Source organism: Myxocyprinus asiaticus, chromosome 6, assembly GCF_019703515.2.
Source record: "Myxocyprinus asiaticus isolate MX2 ecotype Aquarium Trade chromosome 6, UBuf_Myxa_2, whole genome shotgun sequence".
Classification (NCBI taxonomy): domain Eukaryota; kingdom Metazoa; phylum Chordata; class Actinopteri; order Cypriniformes; family Catostomidae; genus Myxocyprinus; species Myxocyprinus asiaticus.
The window spans coordinates 8,144,727-8,171,116 of NC_059349.1; the positions used below are offsets into that span (position 1 = coordinate 8,144,727).

The following is a 26,390-nucleotide window of genomic DNA, read 5'->3' on the forward strand; positions in this document are numbered from 1 at the left end:
TGATTGAGATCGTTTTAATGTATTAATATGAAATAAGTGTGTCTAGATTATTACTGAATATAAATATCATCGTAATGTTTTATGTGAAGTTCTGATAGTTGTTCTCTCGTAAATGCCGCAACATGTTTGTGTTATTTTCTGTGCTGCTTTACACATTTCCACATGAGAAACAGAAAGAATAACTTCACATTTCTTTTTCTTTCTGTTGATTTTTCCAACATCTTCAACGTGATGAAGAAAAGTTTCCAGATACGGAAGAAAAACTCCAGATGAAACGAGATCTGTGTGACAAACTGCTGTAAAGATGGAGTTTATTAAAGAAGAGAGCAAAGACATCAGTATTACACAAACATGTGGGATAAAAACTGAAGATACTGAAGAACAAAGAGGTTTGTATTTATTCTTGTTTCTTCATTAGAAGTTTTACTCATAAAGATATTATTGATATTAATATTACTTATGAAATATATGTATAAAATTGTGTTCACAATATCAAAATGATACCAGCAAAATTTCATGATTCTTGGAACAACAAAAAATATGTAGTATGCTTTTGAAAACACTCGTTAAGCCTATTAAAATGTTAAAAGTCAATGTAAATAATAAATTAATTGGAGTGATTTTTTGCACTCCAATAATCCAGCGGAAACACAGAAATTGAAAATGAAAATCCTCTCATAATTTACTCATCTTCATGCCATCCCAGGTGTGTATGACTTACTTCTGCTGAACACATTTGAAGAAAAATATCTTAGCTCAGTAGGTCCTTAAAATGCAAGTGGATGGTGATCAGACTTTTGAATCTCCAAAAATCACAGACAGTCAGCATAAACGTCGTCCATACGACTCCAGCGGTTAAATTAACATCTTCTTAAGTGACACGGTCGCTTTTGGTGCCAAAAAAGATCAATATTTAAGAATTCTTTAACTATAAATCATTGCTTCAGCTATTTTTCGATTTTTCTTTAACCCTCCTGTTATATTTGGGGTCAAATTGACTTAAAAATATGATAAACTTTTTAGAAAAACTTGAATCTTTCTGACTTTTTCTAGATTTATTAGAAGAGTTTTCAAAATCCCTGTACACATTTTGACCACATCGGTGATGTTTGGGGTCATTTTGACCACAACATATTTTTTTATTGTAATCTGGAAAAATGTACAGCTTTATTTTTCTCTACTGTTTTACCATTTCTTGCTGACTCTCTCCAATGATATTGTCAACTTATTACAAAAGTATCTCATACCTTTATGCCCTAACATGAGTTTTTCTCTATTAGAGAGCTTTTATGAGCTTTTGGTCCCCTTTCAGTGTTTCACGCCTCTGAAAACCTCTTTTTGACTTGATATCAACAGCTTTTAATAATATATTTAATAAGGCAGACAACAAGTAATCATTTGTTTTCAAACACATTACTCTATTTTTCCTATTAATGGTTTCAGATTCAATAAACATTTATAAACATTTAACTTGTACATTGTAAACTTTGTGCAAAGGATTCTGAATTTGTGTTTGACATTCAACACACTATCAGTAGTGCCACAGAAAAAGGTATAAACATTTGAATTAAATTATTATTATTATTACAGCTTTTTGTTAAAAAAACATAATGTGTTTACAAAACACTGTAGGCCCACGCTAATAAACACTAATTTTACAACCATAATTCAAAAGGCATTGCTTTAAGATGCATTAAACATACATTTACAAACGACCTGTACATTATGTGCACAGAGGAGGACTGAACATTGGGTATCAGTGGACATTAGTGTCACTGGTTTATTGTTGAATGTTTCTTTTTGAGGATCTGTGGTGTTTTTTTTGCAAATAAATATGTAAAATCTGTTTGTGGTAAATGTCATACTTTTCCAAAATATACTGTGAATTTAATTTGGAAATTCATGGAAACACAAATCTGGACATTTTCTTTTAGAATTTGTGCAAATAGGAACACTGTAGTGGCACTGGCATGTTAAGTGTTTCTCATTGAAGAATGCATTGCTTAAGTGTTTTTAAATAGGGCCCTACTGAAATCAGTTTTCAATTTAATTTCATTGTCAAAATGGTGTCTAATCATATTAATTCTTAAAACTTTTAACATGCGAAAATAGAACAATTACTTTTTATAATAATTAAAAAAGAACTTTTCAACATACCATTGCTTTTTTTAAGAATCTTTTATTCAGTACAACAGCACTCTTGTGATATAGTGCTTAATTATTCTTATTATTTATTATTACTTCAGTGAATATTATATTTTTTCCATTTTATCGTCAAGCTTTTATTTCGAATCCTGCTTAAGATGTAAAAATATTACATTCTTCAGAGTAGTGTGAAAAAAAAATTTTATAGAATGTATTTTATCACTTAACTCCTGAACACTATTATTAGATAATTAAAGACTTTACAGTCTTGTTGGATGGATCAAATTAAAATAGTATGCTTTTAGTGTGTCTGATGGAGTCGACAGATATTAAAGTAAATTTTCAGAAAAGTGTTTTTATAAAAACCTGTTCCCTTACATGGTTCGTTAGCTGAGACCTTTATCTACAAATATATCCATTTCAAATTCATTTAGTATTAAAAAATAAAAAGATGTTTTGTCCCTTATCTCAAGAATCAGTGAAATATTTCTATTTAAAGGAATAGTTCACCGAGAAATTAAATTCTGTCATAATTTACTCACCCTCATTAAAATCCATGTGACTTTCTTTCTTATGCAGAACAAAAAAGGGAAATATAATACAGGGTTTCCGCGGGTCTTAAAAAGGTCTTAAAAAGTCTTAATTCACCCTTCCGCAAAATAAGGACTTAAAAAGGTCTTAAATCGGAGCAACAAGTCTTTAATTCATGGCATTAAATGTTGTATGAGGGATTATTTTCTCATTGCGTTTAAGTAGGGTGACCAGACGTCCCATTTTGTGTGTCCCGGTGTTCCGACAATTCTCTAAACATTGTAATTATGTCCTGGTTTCAGCTGGTAGGCTCACTGATTTTTTCTACTTACATTTGATCTACTCATTTTCCTTCTCGCTATTGTCTTTGGTATCATTTGCAGAGAAGAGAAGCAATTGCGAAGGGTTGCACGTTGATTTGATGATACTTTCATTCTAGTCTTTCTGAAAATCTGCTGAAATGTATCTGGATACCATGGCAATGACGTCATACACTTGGCGCGCACTCTCGTTTGGAAGGATGCGTCTTCCGGTGGTCGCATTTGTCGGCCGCATACGTCATGAGGCTGTCTCGTTTCAGAAAAGCGAGTAGGACACTTTGAATGCAGCCTTCGAATGCGACCTTCTTTCACAGGAATTCGGAAGATGCATGAGGTGTGTCCTTCATGGGCATTCATAACCCACAATACTTTGCTTCAGCGGAAATGTAAAAAAAAAAAAATTACGCCAGTTTGCCTGTAAATATGATGTTCAAACACAAGTAAAGTTGCAGTACCTCAGTAGATGGGTGCAGAGTATATAATATGTATAATTATATTAATATATAATTAAAATAAAGTATTAGACTAAAAGTACAACTGTAAAATCTATTTTCTTTTCTCTTAATATCATTATAACTCTCCTAAAATGTACCTCATACATTCCCTTCTAAAGGGACTTTGTTCCCTTCTCACTCAAAGCGCTCCCGCTTGTTAAAGAGTGGCGTGCTGTCATAGCAACCATGTTACGTTCTGTTTCGATTTGTCCTATGAAGGCCGTCTCATTTAAACGAGGCTTGTTTTAAGGAGGACAGTCTGTATACTGCAGCCTTCAAAGGACGCGTCCTACCTAGCATGCAGCCTTCCAAACGAGACATAGCCCTTGTCATCCTGTCAGTCAGTGCAAGTAGAAATGCACCAATAAAAAAAAATTTTCAACAACGAGCTGAAAGAAGCCGATCCATTTCTTCGTGCAGCACATGAATATGTAAGCGAGTATTTTTCTGTAATGTTCATTTCCCCACGAGCACTGAGGTAAATCAGACAATGTCACATTCAGACAGATACACTGCACTTTTTACATAGTACAAGCACTTAAATGTTGAGATGTGGGAGTTGTATTTTGAATTTTGTGTTAAAATGTGTACGTGACATGACAAGTCATTTTATAATTACACATGCAATATGACATCATATGGAGAGAATAGACTACATGAAATCTGTACATTAAAAAAACCTCAAATGTGGTTAAATCGTGAAAAAACTCAATCTAAAATAAAATCTACCTTTTCACAAACTGTATAGCCTATACAATTAAGTGCAGATGTTTGCATAACCCTTTTGTTTTTATGTTTCCACACCCCTTTCAGAATGTATACAAATAATTTTTATGTAGTTCTGCCCTTCAAAAGCTACATAACACAAAATTTACTCTTATTTACACAAATCCTGTTCAAAAGTTTGCACCCCTTGGATCTTCTTATGTTGCCTTCTTGAGCATCAATAATTGTTTGCACCTTTTGTTATAGTTGGGTATGAGTCCCTCAATTGTCAAAATCTGGATCTTATCATATAGCCACTGTTGGGAAGAACTCAAATGTGCAGAAGATGCTGAGAAACCAAATAATTTGACTGTAGTTGGGTTTTTTCTAAAGAAAAGTGGACATCTTCACTGCTCTGGACAAAGCAGAGACTCATGAACAATTATTACACAAACAGTCATTGATCATCGAGAAAGAAACACACCATATTAAAAACCAAGAGAATGTCAACTTCTGAACAGGATCATGTGTGTAAATTCAGTTACTATTTTGTCTTGTGGAATATGTGTGAGGATCTGTTATGTCAAATAGCTTCTTCACAGCAGTACTAAATAAAAACAAAATGTAATTTTTATGATTCCTCATTTTAAAAAAATTCCTTACATTTTCTTTAGTTGGTCTTAAAAAAGTCTTAAATTTAGCTTCATAAAAGCTGCAGAAACCCTGTAATAATATCAATATCCATCTCATTACGCAGAACACAAATTAATAAAAAATGTAATTGATGTAAGATGTGTTAATATCCATATAATTTAAGGCAGTGGGGTCTAAAACTTCCAAGCTCTAAAATTAGCAAAGGTTTCATAAAAGTAATTCATATGACTAGAGTGGTTTAATCCATGTCTTCTGAAGAGTTATAATCAGTTTTGGGTGTGAAACAGACCAAGATGTTACTCTTTTTTATTTTATTTTATTTTTTTTACTATAAATCTGGACATCTGTAGCCTCCTTGGCGCGATCATGATTTGAAGAACAATTACACTTCTCGCTTGACACATGCGCAGGACGCTGTACACACAGAACACATGGATTAAACCACTCCAGTCGAATTAATTACCTTTACGGTGCCTTTATGTGCTTTTTGGAGCTTAATAGTGTTGAACCCCTTGACTTAAATTGTATTGATATATTCACATCATATCTCCATTAAAATATCTTCATTTGTGTTCCTCTGAAGAACAAAAGTCATACAAATTTGAGATGCATAAGGGGGAGAAAATGATCATTTCGTGATTTTAGTTAGTTAAATATTCCTTTAATTGCTCTTGAATTTATTGTTAACAATTTGTTACTTTAGACCTGATGGAGCTGACAGAGGAAAGTCAAGATCTGAAGGAAGAGGAGGAGAAACATCAGTATCAGATACCTGTTGATGTCATTACTGGAGAACAATCTTTTAGTGGCTCACAGACTGAAAAAACAAAATCCAAAAAATCTTTCACTTGTTCTCAGTGTGGAAAGAGTTTCACTAGTCAAGGAAAATGTAATTATCACATGAGAATTCATGCTGAAAAGCCTCCTTACACATGCAATCAGTGTGAAATGAGTTTCAAATGCAAAATATCCCTCCTTAGACACATGGAAGTTCATGCTAGAGTGAAATCTTTCATATGCAATCAGTGTGGAAACAGTTACAAAGGTGTTAGAGGTCTTGAAAAACACATGAGAATTCATACTGGAGTGGAGTGTTACATATGCTATCAGTGTGGAAAGAGTTACACATTGAAACAAAGTTTGTATCGTCACTTGAGAATTCACACTAGAGAGGGGCCCCTTACCTGCCATCAGTGTGGAAAGAGTTTCACAAAAAAAGGAAGCCTAAATATCCACATGAGAATTCACATTGGAGAGAAGCCCTTTACTTGCTGTCAATGTGGAAGGAGTTTCACAAAAAAAGGAAGCCTAAAAATCCACCTGAGAATTCACACTGGAGTGAAGCCTTTCATGTGTCATCAGTGTGGCAAGAGTTTCACACAGAATGGGAGCCGTAAAGTCCACATGGCCATTCACACTGGAGAAAAGCCCTTCACATGCCCTCACTGTGGAGAGAGTTTCAAATTAAAAAGAGACTTTAATTACCACATAGGAATTCACGCTATAGAGAAACATTTTCACATTTCCTCAGAATCAGAACCAGAAGGAGCTTTTTTGCCAAGTTGTCTCACAGAGTCAAGGAATGTGTCTTCTGTGACAGAAGCTTCCAGTACACCCAAACCTAAAATAGATTATTCCTCTTGGTTTAGAGAATAAATTCTTTGACAGAAAACATAATTTCTAGATGTAATTTTAACATAATGGAGTAACAATATTTTTACATTACCCAATTAATTAACCTCAAACAAGCATCCATGTGATTATCTAACCAGCCAATCATGTGGCAGCAGTGCAGTGCATAAAATCGGGCAGATGCGGGTCAGGAGCTTCAGTTAATTCACATCAGCCATCAGAATGGGGAAAAATGTGATCTCAGTGATTTGGACCGTGGCATTTGGACCTGGTTTGAGTATGTCTGTAACTGCTGATCTCCTGGGATTTTCACACACAACAGTCTCTAGAGTTTACTCCGAATGGTGCCCAAAACAAAAAACATCCATTGAGCGACAGTTCTATGGACAGAAATGCCTTGTTTGATGAGAGGTCAACAGAGAATGGCCAGACTGGTTAGAACTGACAAAGTCTACGGTAACTCAGATAATAACCACTGGCTGGTTAGTGGTCATCGCTTTGTAAGAGTGGTGCAGGAGGCTGGACTCAAAGCTGGGACTGGCAGGTTCTGGTAACTTCGAGATGGCCCGGTTGCTAGGGAGGGTAGAGTCACATGGGGTAACCTCCTCGTGATCGCTATAATGTGGTTAGTTCTCAGTGGGGCGCGAGGTGAGTTGGGCGTGGATGCCGCGGTGGATGGCGTGAAGCCTCCACACACGCTATGTCTCCGTGGCAACGCACTCCACAAGCCACGTGATAAGATGTGTGGATTGACGGTCTCAGACGCGGAGGCAGCTGAGATTCGTCCTCCGCCACCCGGATTGAGGCGAGTCACTACGCCACCACGAGGACTTGAAGCACATTGGGAATTGGACATTCCAAATTGGGAGAAAAAGGGGAGAAAATCCACACACACACACACACATATATTTGTAAATGTTATAGTTTTTAATTGTTCTTTTTTCTTTTTGCCTTATGTATTATTCATTTCTACTGGGATTTTTATTTTCCTTGAAGTTTGTTGAAGTTTCCTAAGTACTTTTATATATTATTAGGGATTAAAATTATAGGAATGTTATAGTTTCCATTTTTATTGCAATAAATAAATAATATTAAATGTGTTAATAATAAAATCATATGTGTTATTACAATTATTATAAAGAAGTTTAATATTGTAATAGTATCATTGCAACAATAAAAATTACTATATATTTTATTACTCAAAAATAATTACAATATAGTAAGACAACAAAATAAACAACAGTAAACAACATCAATAGCCTGGGGTAAAAGAAAATGAACGAAAAAAGAAAAATAATAATAAGATGAAATAACTAAAAAAGTAAATATACAATAAAATTGTTAATATCAGCTAAATTAAAAAATAGCAAAATACAATCAATTATAAATATTAAGTGTGAATCTTGAAATAAGCAGTACAAACAAGTGAATTTCAGCCTTTTGTTTTCAGATGCAGAGAGTGTTTTAAAATATTGTTGAAATTCATTGAGAAATGCCTTAAAATGTGGTTTGTGATAAGAATATTTGCACCTTTGCATGTGAAACTTCAAAAGTAATAAAATACTTAAGTAAAACATTTTTAGCTTATACTGAACTAATACATCCAGAAAAGCATGTATACTTTCAGCAGGAGGCATAAGATATACTGTATCAAACAGACTCTTCCTGGAGCCAGAACTCCCATCACTTCCTGAGGACATTGGAATTGGTAGAAGAACAGCAGACAAATGTATTCTTTATTGCAGATGATCAGGAACATCATATGTGTGATGTATGTGATAGTGTATAGTGTGACTGTCTGCTTTATGCCCCCCACACACTAACAGAACCATAGTCATAATGAAATGTTCTTACTCTACTATTAAATGTCAATTGAATATTTTAGGGATTAATATGGAGCATAACATCTAAATATTAATATTAGACATGCAATATAATCAAATCCCACAATCAATAAATGAAATTTCCCTCACACGTCTGTGTTTCAAGTAGATTTATGCATATCTGCACTGCCACTGACAGGGTAGATCTACAGCAGGTGCTGAAGACAACCCCCATCCCTCTTTTGGCCCATTTTGCTTTGAAATGTTGATCTTTTACATTATGAAATATTAAATAATTTACCTTTGGATTGCTGTCCAGTATGCTGATTAGCATAATACAAATAGTACATTTTTATATAGTCCATGTTTATATTATTTCTCTAAATTTACTGTCATTCGAGTTGTATTTATTACTGCTGTTGTGGAAGAAAATCTGTGTACGTGTAAAGAGTAGAGTGTACCTATAAAGAATGTGTTGAGAAAAAAAGATAAGGTGGACTGAGCACAGGACAGCAAGAGAGATGGGAGGGGGTAAGCATAAAAGATATCATTTAGTCTTGAAGTTTAGCAAATATGAAACTAACAATCTCCTCTAAACTTTTCCACTCCTTTGACTAACAGCTACTTTCCAATAAGACAGTGAGTTTACTCTGGCTGTTGCACTGGCCAATTATGTTCTGCCACAAGAATTTTCTGGTGTTAGAAAGGTATTAAATGTCATGTACCCTTTGCTTCTTTACTTCTGTTGTGAACTCTCCCGGCCATATTTTGCTACAATAAAGCCTTGGAAAAGAAGAAATCTGACTTAAAGCATCATTCTAAAAAAATTATTTCACACTGTCCAATGGCCATTGTGTTAATTTTTGGTTTTGTAAAGACTTAAACATTTTTGGGACTATGGCTACAGAAACAACATGAAATTTCATACCCTACCAGCACAAGGGAAATGCAAATACATGTGTGTAAAAGTTCCAGCAAGAAGGAAGCGGGGTGGCAGTCCAGGCAAGTCAGCTTTTTATTCAGCGTTTTCAGCTTCGCAATCAGAGTTTTGGCTTTTCAGCTTCACAATCGACGTATACACTTTAGCTTCACAACAAACATACGCTTTAGCTTCACAAAAAATATACACTTCAGCTTCACAACTTCGGGTTTCTCTGTCCCTGACTCTGTCTCTCCGGCATTCTCGGCAGCCTTTTCAAGCCCGTCTCTGTTGTCACTGTAATGAGACAGGTGTTAAGCACCTGACGGCCCTTACCGGTTCCTCTCTCCACCAATGACAGACACACAACCACATCCTGCTCCACATACCCCCACCGCCCAACTCAGACCCGGGCAACGTCTGGCCTGCTAACCCCCTCCCCTCCTGGAGAGGAAATCAGCCACAACCATCTGTGGCCCCGGCCTGTGGACCACCTTAAATTTGAAGGGCTGAAGTGCCAGGTACCAACAAATGATCCGCGCATTGGTATCCTTCATGCGGTGGAGCCACTGAAGCAGGGCGTGATCCGAGTGTAGGATGAAGGCCCACCCCAGCAGGTAGTAGCGGAGGGTTAGGACCGTCCACTTGATGGCAAGGCACTCTTTCTCAATGGTGCTGTACTTAGTCTCTCTCAAAGAGAGCTTACGACTAATGTACAGCACGGGCGCTCCACCACCTCCAGTGAGAGCACGGCCCCCAACCCCCTCTCTGATGCATCCGTCTGTAAAATAAAGGGGAGAGAAGTCAGGAGCATGTAAAAGTGTCCCACCACAGAATGCAGATTTCACTCTCGTGAAAGCCTGTTGGCACACCTCTGTCCACTGGACTGGATCTGGCGCCCCCTTTTTAGTGAGATCAGTCAAGGGGCTGGTGACATAAAAAAAATTAGGAACAAACCTTCTGTAATAGCCAGCCAGCCCCATGAACTGCCTCACCTCCTTTTTGGACATGGGACATGGGAAGGCCGCTATAGTGGTTTATCAATTTGGGGACGTACCTGCCCATGTCCCAAGTGGAAGCCCAGATACCGTACTTCCACCCACCCAATTGTGCTCTTTTTCGGGTTTGCCGTGAGCCCCGCCCACCTCAGCGACCTCAGAATGGCTCTCAGATGCTGCATATGCCTCTGCCAAATATTACTGTATATAATGATGTTATCTAAATAGGCGGCAGCATACGCAGTGTGTGGCCAGAGAATCTTATCCGTGAGGCACTGGAACGTGGCAGTAACCCCCTAACAAACTGAACAGAAGAGTGACGAATTGGTGTAATCCGAACGGTGTGGAAAAGGCCATTTTTTCTTGGGATAATGGAGTTAAGGGGATCTGCCAATCTCCCTTAGTTAAATCCAGTGTCGAATAAAATTGAGCTGCACCCAACCGATCAAGAAGTTCGTCAATTCGGGGCATTGGGTACGCCTCAAATTTAGACAACTGCATTGACTTTCCGGTAATTAACACAGAACCAGACTGACCCATCACTCTTAGGTACAAGAACAACCGGGCTGGCCCAATCGCTGTGCTATTCTTCCATTACCTCCATCTCGAGCATTGCCTATAATTCATTCCGAATCACTTTTTACTATGTTCGGGCAAGCGGTATGGCCGACTATGCACTACCATTCCCGGTGGGGTCTCGATATGGTGTTGTATGAGGTTAGTATGACTGGGAAGAGGAGAGAACACGTCCGCAAACTCGTTTTGCAATTTGGCCACCTCCGTGAGCTAGGACGGTGAGAGGTGGTCTACCAGGGTGAGTGGGTCGGCTTGAACTTCACCTCCGGTCCGAGCTCCGCCCTCTCCGGAACTACCGTTGCCATGGACATGGGGACCGCCTCTCTCCATAATTTAAGGAGGTTGAGGTGGTAAATTTGACGTGCTCCGCCTCTATCCATTCGCTTACCCTCATAATCGAGATTCCCGACTCGCCGTGTAACCTCAAAGGATCCTTGCCACTTGGCGAGCAATTTTGAGCTCTGTGGGGATTAATACAAGTACTTTGTCTCGGTGCAAATTCCTGTAGCTGGGTACCCCTATTATATAGCCGGCTTTGTATCTATTTGAGCTTAGAACAAATTTTGTTAGCTGCTCCAGCACCATCAGCTCGATGACATCTTTCACGCCAGGGCCTTCTCTGGCTAGCACCCATCTTCGGCAGGCATCACGGAGCTGGTGGGCAAACGCAAATGGGCGGCCGACTTTGCTCAGCGTGAGGGAGCTGAACTGATGGGGGTGTTGTTCTGGGGTGCGGCCAACCCGTTGCAGGACAGCAGTCTTCAGTTTCACGTAGTCCTTGGGTGGTAGATGCTGCGCCGCAAGCTGGGCCTCCCCGGAAAGCAACGGCAGCAAGTGGAGGGCCCACTGGGCTCGTGGCCATCCGGAGGCGGTGGCTGACTGCTCGAAGATGCCCACAAACGCCTCCAGTTCGTCCTGGGGGCCCATCTTGGAGAATAGGATGTGTGGCTGCTTCGCTTCCTCCGTGGGTCTCGGCGGAGGATCCGCATGGCGCCAGCCAGCTCCGGATTGCCTGCCGATCCTCGGCCTGAGCTTGGAGGAGCTCCTGGTAGCATGCTCTTGGGCTCCTGGGCAAGAAGGGCTTGACGATGGGTCTCCTGGATGCTAGCGAGGGCACGGATGAGTTCGTCCAGCGATGAGGTGTTCATGGCAGCAAATATGGCAGCAGTATCACAGTTAAAGGTATTTCTGCTTCATATGTCATTATATTATTCCATTGTTTTCAGGAGTTATTCTTAAACATTTAGTGACAAAATAGCTCTGTAAAACTTCTGAAACCAGTGGAATAATAAAATGACATGAAGCAGAAATATGTGTCTAATATGAATTAATGAATGTAGTGACAGAATATGACTGTAGCATTACAATTACGACACTGACTTATTAGACTTGTCACACCCCAGAATTTTCCAGAGATTACCTTTATTTTAAAGAAAGGCTGGTAGGAGAACAGAGGATTGATTGTTCATGCAACTCATTTTGCATGGAAATGGCTCTGTGGAATGACAGCAGTAGGAAACAATTTTAAATGTTTTGCGAAAAACTGATCAAATATAAAACAATATTTTTGGAATAAGAGAACTGTAAATGATAATTTATTAAAATCATTATGAATTCAAGAAGACAGTTTTGAAGCATTCTGACCCTGTAACTGAAATTGAGTAATTCAAAATCAAAACAATTAAACATGATAACGTGATATACTAATGACATAATAAAGAAAACAATGTTAAAGAAAACTTTATATTGATTAAAACATACTAAATAAATAAATTGATGGTTCCCAGCCTGAAATCCATGCAATATAAACTGTATGAATTTATACTGTAAATCACAGTATAGGATTAAATATATTTTTTCCTTTTAAATGGCCTGTTATAGTACAGTATTACAGACATCTGTATTGCTGAATAACTGAGAGTGGTTAGCATGCAGGCTATATCAGTTATCACCATAACACAATATGTTTTTCATCAGGAATTACAAACGGTAACCCCCTGGAGACCTGATTATCAGGGAGACTCAATTGTTCATGACCGGTGAAAAAGCTTGTCTGCTTGTGTCTTTCAGTATTTATGCATGTTAAGATGAGCGAAAAAAGAAATAGTTCCCATCCTGCACAAGTATTTACTAATATAGCCTAATCATTTTTATTTCACTTTGAAGTTTATGATTTTTGTTCATGTTCATGGTAACCAAATAATAATATCACTAGTTTAAAAAGTTTTTTAGAATCTATATTTTTGTGTAAGGATCGATATTTTTGATGCAACATCAGTATCGGAAGTAGTGATACTTTAGGATCGATCCACACATCCCTATTGGTGACTTCTCTTGTTTGACTGCAAAAAGTTTTGTGTGTTTGTGTGTTTCAGAGTTTAATGGGTTTAGAACTTTACAAAACCACCCTTGGAGTTTGCTAGTTTGAATCCCAGGGTGTGCTGAGTGACTCCAGCCAGGTCTCCTATGCAACCAAATTGGCCCGGTTGCTAGGGAGGGTAGAGTCACATGGGGTAACCTCCTCGTGGTTGCCATAATGTGGTTCGCTCTCGGTGGGGCGCATGGTGAGTTGAGCATGGTTTCCGCGGTGGATGGCGTGAAGCCTCCACACGTGCTATGTCTCCGTGGCAACGTGCTCAACAAGCCACGTGATAAGATGCACGGGTTGACGGTCTCAGACGCAGAGGCAACTGGGATTCGTCCTCCGCCACCCAGACTGAGGCGAATCACTACACGACCACGAGGACTTAAAAAAAAAAAAAGAAAACTTTACAAAACATTCTAAATTGATTTTAAATGTGTTCCTACAATGTTTTAATATTATTGAGATCGTTTTAATGTATTAGTATGAAATAAGTGTGTCTAGATTATTACCAAATATAAATATCATCATACTGTTTTATGTGAAGTTGTTCTCTCGCAAATGCTGCAACATGTTTGTGTTATTTTCTGTGCTGCTTTATACATTTCCACATGAGAAACAGAAAGATTAACTTTACTTTTTCTTTCTGTTGATTTTTCCAACATCTTCAATGTGATGAAGAAAAGTTTCCAGATATGGAAGAAAAACTGAAGATACTGAAGAACAAAGAGGTTTGTATTTATTCTTGTTTCATCATTAGAAGTTTTACTCCTAAAGATATTAATAGTACTTAACACTTTGTATAAAGTGTTTAATTTAGTATAAAATTGTGTTGTCACAATTTCAAAATTTCCATAGTCTGTACCGATACCAGTTAAATTTCCTGATTCTCAATACCACAGAAAACATATATATGCTATTGAACACACTCGTTTAGCCTAATAAAATGTTACATTTCAATGTAAATAATAAATAAAAAAGAGTGACTATTTGCACTAGGTGTTTCCGTTAGCCGGTAATTACCGTTTTTTTACCATTAAAATGTCCAACAAGTCTTCTTTTACCATTAAAATGTCCAACAAGTCTTCTTTTGTTTTGTATTGTTTTGGAGTGTGTATGTTTTTTTTTTTTTTAATGGTACCGCATTGTACTTGTGCTACTACTAAACTCCTATTTGCATCGGAACGTGTGGTCTTCACAGACGAAATGGTCTCCCACTGTGCGCCGCATGCTTCGTATTTCCTTGTCTGTTAGACTGAGAGCAAGACAGTGGTTTACTTTTTAACAGCTCCCTCATGTGAACATAACATGCCCTATGTGATTATCCTATACAATTTCCTCTCTGTTGTTTCTTTATTTAAGCTCTCGTTATTTTTTAACCAATAGTATTATTCTAACAAATTGTTAATGCCGGTCAATCGGTTAACCCAGTGGTTCCCAAAGTGTGAGGCACGCCTCCCAAGGGCACCGCAGGGGAGGTGCAGGGAGACGGTGGGATTGAAGAATTATTATTAAGCGTAAACTTTTGAAGCATGTTTCCAATCCAGTTGAGTGTCAACGAAATCTGTCTCGAGTGCTTGGGTTGCCAGCACGCCGAGGCAGCTTTTGTGGATGGGTCATGTTCTCATTGTGAGAACATGCCTATGAGAACATTGCGGTCGCAGCTCTCTTCCTTCTTCATGAAGCAGAGAGCCACCACGGCTGCTTCCCCACCCGATCCATCCTGGGTTGAAACACAGACGGCTGGAACTGCAAGCGCCGTGGGCGATTTGGATGTGGATATGGGAGTTTTTCCACCGGCTCAGTCCCTGCGGACCTCCCATCCCCCAGCACACTCGTTCTGCCCGGTACAGTTCATGAGTGAGACAGGCGGTCCGCCTCAGGGTGGATTTAATGTCTCGTTCGGTGCTCGCGATGAGGATGAGTTGTCGGTCGCAGCATCGGAGGGTGGGCTCCTGCTTTCGGAAGTGGACGAGTCTACTGAGCTCCCGATCTTGCCCTGGCAGCTGCGAACATTGAGCTTGAGTGGAACCCTCTGCCTTGCCCTGAGCGTTTGTGGCTGGATGATTGGTTTCTGGGCTTGGAGCGCGATTCACGGCTGTGCACCGCCCACGTGACTTTCTTACCGGAAGTGCACGAGGAGCTCGCGAAGTCATGGAAGGTGCCTTTCTCTGCCTGTACATGCTTTGCGGGCTCGTCCACCCTGACTACCCTCAACGGAGGAGCGGCCAAGGGATATGTCGAGCTTCCCCATGTGGAGCGCGCCGTGGCGGTGCACTTGTGCCACCTGGAGGAACCGACCAAGGCTCCCTTCCAAGTGGCACTTGTGCCACCTGGAGGAACCGACCAAGGCTCCCTTCCAAGGCGTGTACGTTTTCTTTGTTGTTAGTGGCGAAGGCTTACAATGTCGCAGGTCAGGCCGCCTCCGCCCTGCACGCCTTGGCCATCCTGCAGGTTCGCCAGGCCAAGGCGCTTAAAGATCTGTACAAGGGTAGGACCGACCCAGGGCTCATGCAGGAACTGCGCACTGCGACCGACCTCGCTCTATGGCGACAAAAGTCGCGTGCCCTGGGTCGGACGGTGTCCACTTTGGTGGTCCAAGAGCAACAACTGTGGCTCAACCTTGCGGAGATGCGTGATGCCGAGAAGGTTCTCTTTCTCGATGTGCCCATATCCCAAGGGGGGCTCTTTGGCGACACTGTCGAGGACTTCGCCCATCAGTTTTTGATGGTGAAGAAGCAGATGGAGGCCATTAAACACATCCTGCCGCGGCGCAACTCGGCTGCCTACAGGCCTCCATAGTCCCGCGCTCCCTCTGCCTCTCGCCAAGGCCATCCACCTGTGGCGTCGGCCCTGGCTCCCCCACCATTGGAGCCCGTATGCCGGCCTCTGAGAAAAAGGTCCTCCCGCAGGAAGGCGGCACCGTCTGCCCGCAAGCCAGCTGCCAATAACGTATGGGCTCCACTCCCGCCCCTGGGCCAGCATGAGGTGACCCTCACAACATCACTGGGTACCCTCTGGGCCCCAGCACCCAATTTGTCAGTAAAAGTGCAGTTTCCTCACTCACTGGGTCATTCTCTTATGCTCAGCCCTTCTGGCCCTCACGACGGCTAGGCGCTGAAATCCTTTCCGATCAACAAGCGGGACACGACTATCTCACATTCCCTTGTTCTCCGTCGAAAGGAAACCGGCAAACAGGTAAGTTTGGCGGTTCTCGGGCCGCTCGCCCGCCCCAGCCACCGTTGCGGGCTGGCGGAGCAGCATGCCTCACCCAGACGAACTTCCCGGTGGGGCTTCTGCTCTGCCTTGCTGCAAACCACCCACCCTGGGCATGATAAAACCAATCGTCCCCCTGGTGCCATTAGTGCAGAGGCTGGGATCCTGGTTAGCAATTCTGGTTCTGCGTGCCTTGAACAAAGCCTTACACAAGCTTCCGTTCAAGATGTTGATGCAGAAGCGCATCCTGGCATCAGTACAACATCAGGACTGGTTCGCGGCCATCGAACTGAAGGACGCGTACTTTCATGTATCGATCCTTTCTCGACACAGACCCTTTCTTCGGTTTGCCTTCGAGGGACGAGCATTCCAGTACAAGATCCTTTCAGTCTGTCCCTGTCTCCTTGCATCTTTATAAAAGTCGCAGATGCTGCCCTGGCCCCGCTAAGGGAGAAGAGCATTCGCATCCTCAATTATCTCGACGACTGGCTGATCCTAGCTCACTTGCGAGATCTATTGTGTGCGCACAAGGACCTCGTGCTCCAGCACCTCGACCGACTGTGGCTTCAGGTCCACTGGGAAAAGAGCAAGCTCTCCCCTGCCCAGAGCATCTCTTTTCTCGGTATGGAGTTGGACTCGGTCACCATGATGGCACGCCTTACGAACAAGTGTGCACAGTCGGTACTGGCCTGCCTGAAAACCTTCAGGTGGAAGATAGTGGTGCCATTGAAACAATTTCAGAGACTCCTAAGGCATATGGCATCCTCGGCAGTGGTAGTCCCCCTCAGGTTGATGCATATGAGACCGCTCCAGCACTGGCTACAGACTCAAGTCTCGAGGTGGGCATGGCGCCACGGCACCCAGCGTGTGACTATCATGCCATGGTGCCGCCATACCTTCAGCCCTTGGTCAGATCTGGCATTTCTATGGGCAGGGGTTCCCTTAGAGCTGATCTCGAGGTGCGTCGTGGTCACTGGCACATCAACTGCCTAGTGTTGCTGGCAGTATCGCTGGCCCTGCGGAGGCTTCAGCCGTTGATTCAAGGCAAGCACGTGTTATTCCGGATGGACAACACAGCGACCGTGACGTACATAAACCACCAGGGTTTGGAGTCAGCAGATGTTGAAGTCTCTGCGAGCCACTCACGTCCCGGGCATCCTCAATCGTGCAACGGATGTGCTCTCAAGACAGGTAACGCTCTGTGGAGAGTGGAGACTCCACCCCCACGCAGTCCAGCTGATTTGTGAGAGATTCGGGGAGGCGCAGGTGGACCTGTTCGCCTTCCGAGGGTCCTCTCATTTCCCCCTTTGGTACTCCCTGTCCGAGGCTCCCATTGGCACAGATGCCTTGGCGCACAGCTGGCCTTGGGCTGCGCAAGTACGCGTTTTCCCCCAGTGAGCCTCATTGCACAGACATTGTGCAAAGCCAGGGAGGATGGGCAGAACATACTGATGGTTGCGCCGTACTGGCCCAACCGGACTTGGTTTTCAGACCTGATGCTCCTGGCAGTAGCCCCTCCCTGGTGTATTCCCCTGAGGCAGGACCTTCTCACTCAGGGGCAGGGCATGCTCCGGCTCCCATGGCCAGACTTCTGGAACCTCCACGTCTGGCTCCTGGACGGGACGTAGAAGACCTAGCAGTCCGTCCATGACTGTCTCCCTCCACCCTGAAAGTGTACGTGGCTGCTATAACAGTGTATCACGATACACTGGATGGGAGACCCTCACAGCAGAACAACCTGATCACTTGGTTCCTCAAGGGCATGAGGAGTTTGAATCCTCCTAGGCCATGCCTGATTCCCTCTTGGGATCTCTCTGTGGACCTACTGGCCATACAGAGAGCCCCCTTTGAGCCCCTGGAGCAGGCCGAGCTCTGCACTCTGTCACTAAAGATACCCTCCTGGTGGCGCTCACCTCTATCAAGAGGTTTGGGGACCTGCAGGTGCTCTCTGTCACCAGCGAATGCCTGGAGTTCAGCCCGGGACACTCTCACGTGATCTTGAGAACCCGGCCCAGTTACGTGCCCAAAGTTCCCACCACTCCCTTTCGGGATCAGGTGGTGAACCTGCAAGCACTCCCTTCAGAGGAGGAAGACCCAGCCTTGCCGTTGTCGCTGTGTCAGTTTGTGCCATGCGCAACTATCTGGACCGTACGCAGAGCTTTAGACACTTTGAGCAGCTCTTTGTCTGTTTTGGAGGACAGTAGAAGGGGAAGGCTGTCTCCAAACAGAGACTGACCCATTGGATTATGGATGCTATATCTTTGGCTTACCATTCACAAGACCTACCATGCCCCTTGGGAGTTCGGGCGCACTCAACCAGAGGTGTTACGTCCTCCTGGGCACTGGTGAGGGGCGCCTCTCTAACAGACATATGCAGAGCAGCGGGTTGGGCTACAACCAATACATTTGTGAGGTTCTACAACCTCCGCATAGAGCCGGTTTCGACCCGAGTGTTACTAGGTACCAACAGGTAAGGTTGGGCAACCGGTTGGGTGTATTGCTTGAATTAGCGCCTTTCCCCTTTCGAGGCGATAATGTGCGCTATCTCGTCCACAACAGTTCCCCGCAACTGGTGAACACTGGACACCTTCTCGATTTCTTAAGCACTGTCTGGTGACGAACTTGGCGGAGGAGTAACGCCGCCAGGCCCAGTACTCGTGGTATGCCCCTTTTCAGGTGAGCCCATGTACTTGGGCTCAGTGCTCCTTACATGGTGATCCCCCCCCCCCCCGGTAATCCTGTATGATGTATTTACACTGTTTGGTTTCCCTCAGTAAACCCTGTGTTTCCCCTTGACAGAGTTTCGCTCTGCCTCAGCTACTGTGGCTGTGTGCCCTCTCCATAGATTGGGTCCTCCCCAGGGGTTTCATTCCATATGTGAACTTCTCAGTCGGTAAGTCCATGTAAGGTATTCTCCACATGTTAACCTCCCTCCAGTAGGATGTGGTCTCAGTAGTGCTCTCCCTCCTGGAGAGGGAAGAGCACTTCCCCAGTGCTATTCTGTCAGTTGCTCAGCGGGAAATTGCTTAATACAGAAATCAGGAAAGGCCTGTAGCCTCCTCGGGTAAGTGCCTCCTCCCACCCTTAATGGGACCAGGGAGGCACCTTACTTATCACACTGGAAGGTCACGATGTTGTCAAGCACTCGCTTCTCCATACCTCATGACACGGTTCAGTGCCTGCGGCGTTTCGTATAGGAACACCTAGTGTCACTCCATTGACACAACGTCAAGTGAATGACAGACAGGGAATGTCTTGGTTACTGATGTAACCTCTGTTCCCTGATGGAGGGAACGAGACGTTGTGTCCCTCCTGCCGCGGTGCTGAACCGACCGCTGACATGGCCGGGACTCTCTCTTGGCTCCTCAGCACAAATCTGAATGAGTGGTGCACACCATCTCCTTTTATACCCGTATGTCCGGGGCAGAGAGCGCCATGCAAATTCCATTCGCCAATTTCCATTGGCCTTTTCTGAATAAATCAAAGGTGATTGGGGCTCTCAAGAGCGAACCCCTTGTGTCACTACATCAACACAACATCTTGTTCCCTCCATCAGGGAACGGAGGTTACATCAGTAACCAAGACGTTTTTCTGCTTTCGGCCGTCTAAGCTAATTATATGTTATTCAAATTGATCTTGCTTCTGCCGTTTTATAAGCGCTAACTATTACTCTCGTCTGGAACGTGGATGAGCACGGACTGCTTAAAGACTGATTTCACGTGACTATTGAGTGATCCACAGAGAGTCACACGCGAGACGCGCTCTGCTCTATCCTACTATATCTCTGGAGCTAGACTAGAACAAGAAAAACTAACTACCTAACCAAGGGCGGATTAAGAACTGAGAGGCCCATGGGCCAGTACACCATAGAGGCCCCCCATCACGTGTCACGTGACAACATTCACTTTTATGCGCTACAGGACGCTTGCCAGATTTGGTTGGATTTTTCAAATTGACGGAAAAAAAGTTTGGGGCAATGTCTTACACGACAAGTTGTATGTACTTTTTAAAGGTGCAGGTTGTAAGATTCAGAAACCCTTGTTATTAATGACACCTGTGGCCATTAAGTGAACTGCAGCCAGCTACCTGTTGCTCGTGCTCGTGCACACACTCCATAGGGACGCGAGCAAGCATCGGCCAAAACAATGACTTAACGTACAAAGAGACTGAACGTGATTCACCGGCATCATGCTGACAGATGAGGTAGCATAATTAAAATGACACCGTTATGATTGTTTTACTACAAACTTTGAGACTGTATATTATATTTGACTCTCCAGTGCTGGAACAGGGCTAAAACAAAGTGTGGATATAGGTCTGGCTATGTGAGACTGCAGTTTGAAATAGTCACTTTTCTTTGCATGATACATTTACTACATTTATACGATAGCCTATGTAGCTAGCTAGCCAGCTTTATCAATAGCTGTTATCTAAATTTGGTGGATGGTGACAGTAGCTGTTTATAACATAGACTGTACATTATAAATATGTTGACACAGTTCCGTATTGAAGTGATTCCATAACAACTGTCATTTTGATATATCGATGCACTATTGTTTTATAATAATAGAATGTAAATATTTTCTGTATAACCAAGTTACGTTACACTAATGAATGGGTCTTTTTGCATTATCTTGAACATTGTCCAGCATTCATTTCATGTGTTATTGTAGTTTAGCTAAAATTACACAGATCAATCCTTGTGGCACAATATTTCATATGCTTTGCAGTTATGTAAGCTTACCTGTCCAATGAGAAGAACGCCAATTCAGGGTCGGTTTTGATCCTCAAAACCGAACGAAGGTCCCTCCAGGAATCAAATGCCCTGCCGATGTTCACTCTAGTTTTTGTTCAACCACGATCACATTCCTGCATAGCCAGACGGGATTCAGTAGATAAATGTTTTTTTTTTTTTTTTTTTTTTTGGCATACTCAGAGTTTGTGTAGGAGTCGGTGTTGTGCTGGGAACCGGCCATTTGCTGGATTCCATCTCTAAGATAACGTTACCTAGTGTTGCAGACTGTTTGTTGTCGCTGTTGAATAGCGGAAGAGAAGCACTGAGGCAAGGCTCTCGGGAACGCACATAAACTATAGGGCAAGTTACGGGCTGTTCAAACGTGCATTGAGGCCATATAAACACACACTGGACGGATGTCTGATGGTTGTGCCACAACTCACTGTAAAGTTTAAAAGGACTTTAATATTCATAAACAAATCTCAAGACACCTGTGTTTTGTTTCACCATTTGTTGTGCTCCATCAAGCTTTTTCAGCTCTGGTGTCACAAATCAACATTCTGATGAAGTTCAGGCTGCAAAGAAGACTTGTTACACATGATTCCAGATTGTTTTTCATCTGGCAAAGTTTCAGCGCTTGATAAACATTTTGCTTTGTCGCTTATATGAATTTAAATCAGCTTTGTACACAGCCAGGGTAAAATGCACCATATCTTTGTTTTTGGAAGCGTTTTGCAAATCGTACGCTGTTCTCTGTAGTCCTTCAAAAAACGTGCTGCACCTGTGAGATGCAGATTCCTTGAGCACGCACTCGTGTGCCTGTGCTCACGCTGTTGTCCTCCAGCACGCATTCAGCCAAACAAATGGTATTTCACATAAGGCTGGCATTTGTGTGGATTTAAATATGTATCTCAAATAAATAATTGATTTAGAGCTCGAGGCCCTTTGGGTTTAGAGACCCTTGGGCGACGGCCCGATGGTTAATCCATCCCTGTACCTAACTAACCACTGTAATGAGGAGCCAGACATGGTCTTTCGTGTGATTATGGCATTAATGCAACTGTTAAACAATGACAGAACTATGGTACACATAAGGGCAAGTACAATGTAGAATAAAAGTCTGGACTTTTCTAAATTATTAACAAATTCATGTATACTATTTTAATAAATTTCCTGTTCTGATGATGTTTGAGATTAGGAAACAAACTGGCCTGGTTTGGCGTCAGATATTCCTATAATCAGAATCAGCTTTATTGCCAAGTTTGCTTACACATACAAGGAATTTGTCTTGGTAACAGGAGCTTCCAGTGTACAACAATACAAAAACGATACAGAAACAGCAGCAAGACACAGATAATAATAAAAAATACAAAATAATTATACACATACATACATACACATTGGTAGTGCAAATCTAATACAATCTGTTATGTACAGTGCAAATACAAATCTGTTATGTACAGTTCAAATGTTTGTTTTGTTTTTTCAGAGGAATGAAATGACAGAAGAGGTTGGATGTGTTGGATAAATATAAAAAAGACTAAACTGTGTATTGAACATAGTTATTGCTCAATGGGGCAATTTAACTGTTCATGAGATGGATAGCCTGAGGGAAAAAACTGTTCCTGTGCCTGACGGTTCTGGTGCTCAGAGCTCTGAAGCGTCAGTTCAAAAAGGTAGTGGGCAGGGTGAGTGGGGTCCAGAGTGATTTTTCCAGCCTTTTTCCTCACTCTGGAAGTGTATAGTTCTTGAAGTTGGGGCAGGGGGCAACCAGTAATTCTCTCAGAAGTCCGAACTGTCCTTTGTAGTCTTCTGATGTCTGATTTCATAGCTGAACCAAACCAGACAGTTATTGAAGTGCAGAGGACAGACTCAATGACTGCTGAGTAAAACTGTATCAGCAGCGCCTGTGGCAGGTTGAATTTCCTCAGCTGGCAAAGGAAGTACAATCTCTGCTGGGCCTTTTTCACAATGGAGTCAATGTGGGTCTCCCACTTCAGGTCCTGTGAGATGGTAGTGTCCACTACTGTCACAGTGCTGTTTAGAATGGTGAGGAGGGTCAGTGTTAGGGTGTTCCTCCTAAAGTCCACAGTGATCTCCACTGTTTTGAGCATGTTCAGCTCAAGGTTGTTTTGACTGCACCAGACAGCCAGCTGTTCAACCTCCCTTCTGTATGCAGACTCATCGTCATCTCGGATGAGGCCGATGACAGTGGTGTCATCTGCAAACTTCAGGAGCTTGACAGAGGGGTCCTTGGCGATGCAGTCATTGGTGTAGAAGGAGAAGAGTAGTGGGGAGAGCACACATCCCTGGGGGGCACCAGTGCTGATTGTACAGGTGCTAGAAGTGAGTTTCCCCTGTCTCACAAGCTGCTGCCTGTCCGTCAGAAAGCTGGGATTCCACTGACAGATAGACATGGGAACAGAGAGCTGGTGTAATTTACTCTGGAGTATAGCTGGAATGATGGTGTTGAAAGCTGAACTGAAGTCCACAAAAAGGATCCTTGCATATGTCCCTGATCTGTCCAGATGTTGCAGGATATGATGCAATCCTATGTTGACTGCATCATCCACAGACCTGTTTGCTCGATAAGCAAATTGAAAGGGATCTAGAAAGGGTCCAGTGATGTTTTTCAGGTGGGCCAACACTAGTCTCTCAAATGATTTCATGACCACAGACATCAGGGCGACAGGTCTGTAGTCATTATGTCCTGTGATTTTTGGTTTCTTTGGGACAGGAATAATGATTGAGCGTTTGAAGCAGCATGGGACTTCACACTGCTCCAGTGATCTATTGAAGATCTGTGTGAAGATGGGGGCCAGCTGGTTAGCACAGGATGGAAGACACGCTGGTGAGACGCCATCTGGGCCTGAAGCTTTCCTCATCTTTTGTTTCCAAAAGACGTGGCTCACATCTTCTTCACAGATCTTAAGTGCAGTTTGAGTAGCAGAAGGGGGGAGGAGGGGGGTTGCAGGAGGTGTTGGTGTTTGTGTGAAGTGAAGTGAAGGTCAGAGTGGGTGTGGGGTGTGAAATTCGGCCTTTCAAATCTGCAGTAGAACACATTCAGGTCGTCAGCCAGTTGTTGGTTCCCTACAGGGTTGGGGGTAGGAGTCCTGTAATTTCTGAGTTATTTCATGCCACTCCACACTGATGCAGAGTCGTTAGCTGAAAAATTGTTTTTAAGCTTCTCAGAGTATCTTATTTTAGCCACTCTGATTTCCTTGTTCAGTATGTTCCTGGCCACATTGTACAAGATCCCCACCCCTGTAAGCATCCTCTTTGGTCTGACGAAGCTGCCTGAGCTCTGTTGTAAACCACGGTTTGTCATTGTTGAACTTTAAATAAGTCCTAGTAGGAATGCACATATCCTCACAGAAACGGATATATGATGTAACAGTATCTGTGAGTTTGTCCAGGTCTGTGGCTGCAGCCTCAAAAACACTCCAATCCGTGCAATCGAAGCAGGCTTGTAGTTCCCGCTCTGCTTCATTGGTCCATCTCTTTACAGTCCTTACTACAAGCTTGGTTGATTTTAAATTCTGCCTGTAGTTTGGAAGAAGATGAACCAGACAGTGATCAGAGAGTCCCAAAGCTGCTGTGGGGACAGAGCGATATGCATCCTTTATTGTTGTGTAACAATGATCCAGTATGTTCCTGTCTCTGGTGGGGCATGTGATGTGCTGTTTGTATTTGGGCAGTTCACATGTGAGATTTGCTTTGTTAAAATCCCCAAGAATAATAATAACTGAGTCCGGGTATTGTTGTTCCATGTCTATGATTTGATCAGCCAACTGTTGCAGCGCTCTGTTCAAACACATGTTTGGTGCGATATACACACTCACCAGAATAAACGAGGAAAACTCCTGCGGCGAGTAGAAAGGCTTACAGTTAATAAAGAGCGCTTCCAAATTAGGACAGCACATCCTCTTTAATGTTGTTACATCTGTACACCAACTTTCACTGATATAAAAGCATGTTCCACCGCCTCTCGTTTTCCCCATTAACTTCGTGATGCAATCTGCTCTGAACAGCTGGAAACCCGGCAGATGTATCGCGCTGTCTGGAATGACTTCACTCAGCCAGGTTTCTGTGAAGCACAAGGCAGCAGAGGTTGAAAAGTCCTTGTTTGTGCGGGTGAGGAGATGTAGTTCGTCTGTTTTGTTTGGAAGAGAGCGGAGATTTGCTAATTGAATACTCGGCAGCGCTGTTTGAAATCCGTGCAGACAGAGTTTGACCAGCGCACTGGCTCGTCTCCCTCGCCTGTGTCTCTTGAACAGCAGAGCTGCGCCTCCAACTAAAATGTCTAGCAAAACATCTGAATATTCGAAAACCGGGAAAAGATTGTCTGGTATATGCTGTTGAATGTTCAGCAGTTCGTCTCTGTTAAAACTGACTGGAAAAAGATTACTAAACACAGGACAAACAAACAAAAACAATAAAAGAACTGAGGAGCTCCGCACCGAGGCAGCCATCCACGGCGCCATCATGATGATCATAATCAAAGTGATTCCCAAATCATTAGGAGTCTGCTGAAAGGGAAACAATATCTGTTTTGGAGTAGGAAACAAACATTTCCTCTATAGAAGCACAGTTCCCAAATCAGTAAAGTGGTTTATTTATGAATATTATAACTAGGCCTACAGAAATAAGTAGGGATGTCCCAATACCGATACTGGTATGGGAATCGGGTATGATACTGGGCTTATGTACTCGTAAAAAGGCTCCGATACCAAAATCCGACAGCAACTGACACACGAAGGTCATTCATTCAGTGCACAAATTAAATCCAAGATCTGTCCTAGTGTGATTATTAAACAGCAATGGCTGCAATTGAATGAAATAAATATAAAGTCTACACGTACACATGCATATTTACATATTAACTTGATTAAATCCCAGCATTTACAGTTTAAAATCATACTGTCACTTAACTATCATCAGCTCTTCCGGATCTGTGAAACTGAAAACCGGCATCACCTAGTATCACCCAAACAAAATTAGAGCTCTATCAAAATAAAAGCTCAATTTAAATGAACAAAAATGGACAACAGGAATATATCACTACTGTATAGTTATGTAATATTCACTGTTATATTTAAGCAATACCTCACATCTTTGATGCTCTGTTGTGCAGCAATTTATTTGACAAAAATAACTTCAATGTTGTATTTTTAGGATCTGTATAAAAGCACTTTATATGATAAAAAATAATGCAGTGTTATGTTGAATTACTTGTAATGGTTCTCTTTTCATCTGATTAAAGTTTCATTCAATTCATTT

The 26,390-nt window shown here is 42.4% G+C and overlaps 5 protein-coding genes across 8 annotated transcripts in view; 2 read left to right on the top strand and 3 right to left on the bottom strand.

The window, feature by feature from the left end:
- The window catches only part of LOC127442865 (gastrula zinc finger protein XlCGF57.1-like), a 228,733-nt gene that overhangs the window by 182,557 nt on the left and 19,786 nt on the right, over positions 1 to 26,390 (top strand). For both annotated transcript variants that reach the window (XM_051701144.1, XM_051701143.1), the window contains one exon: positions 358 to 389. In XM_051701144.1, coding sequence (XP_051557104.1) covers positions 358 to 389 — 32 coding nt within the window. The remainder of the gene's footprint in view (positions 1 to 357; positions 390 to 26,390) is intronic.
- The window catches only part of LOC127442936 (gastrula zinc finger protein XlCGF8.2DB-like), a 426,143-nt gene that overhangs the window by 125,293 nt on the left and 274,460 nt on the right, over positions 1 to 26,390 (bottom strand). The window lies entirely within an intron of this gene.
- Positions 1 to 26,390, top strand: part of LOC127442957 (gastrula zinc finger protein XlCGF8.2DB-like) — a 261,498-nt gene that overhangs the window by 118,345 nt on the left and 116,763 nt on the right. The gene's annotated exons all lie outside the window — the stretch shown is intronic.
- Positions 1 to 26,390, bottom strand: part of LOC127442902 (uncharacterized) — a 163,455-nt gene that overhangs the window by 117,141 nt on the left and 19,924 nt on the right. The gene's annotated exons all lie outside the window — the stretch shown is intronic.
- Positions 1 to 26,390, bottom strand: part of LOC127442873 (gastrula zinc finger protein XlCGF57.1-like) — a 291,640-nt gene that overhangs the window by 88,829 nt on the left and 176,421 nt on the right. The window lies entirely within an intron of this gene.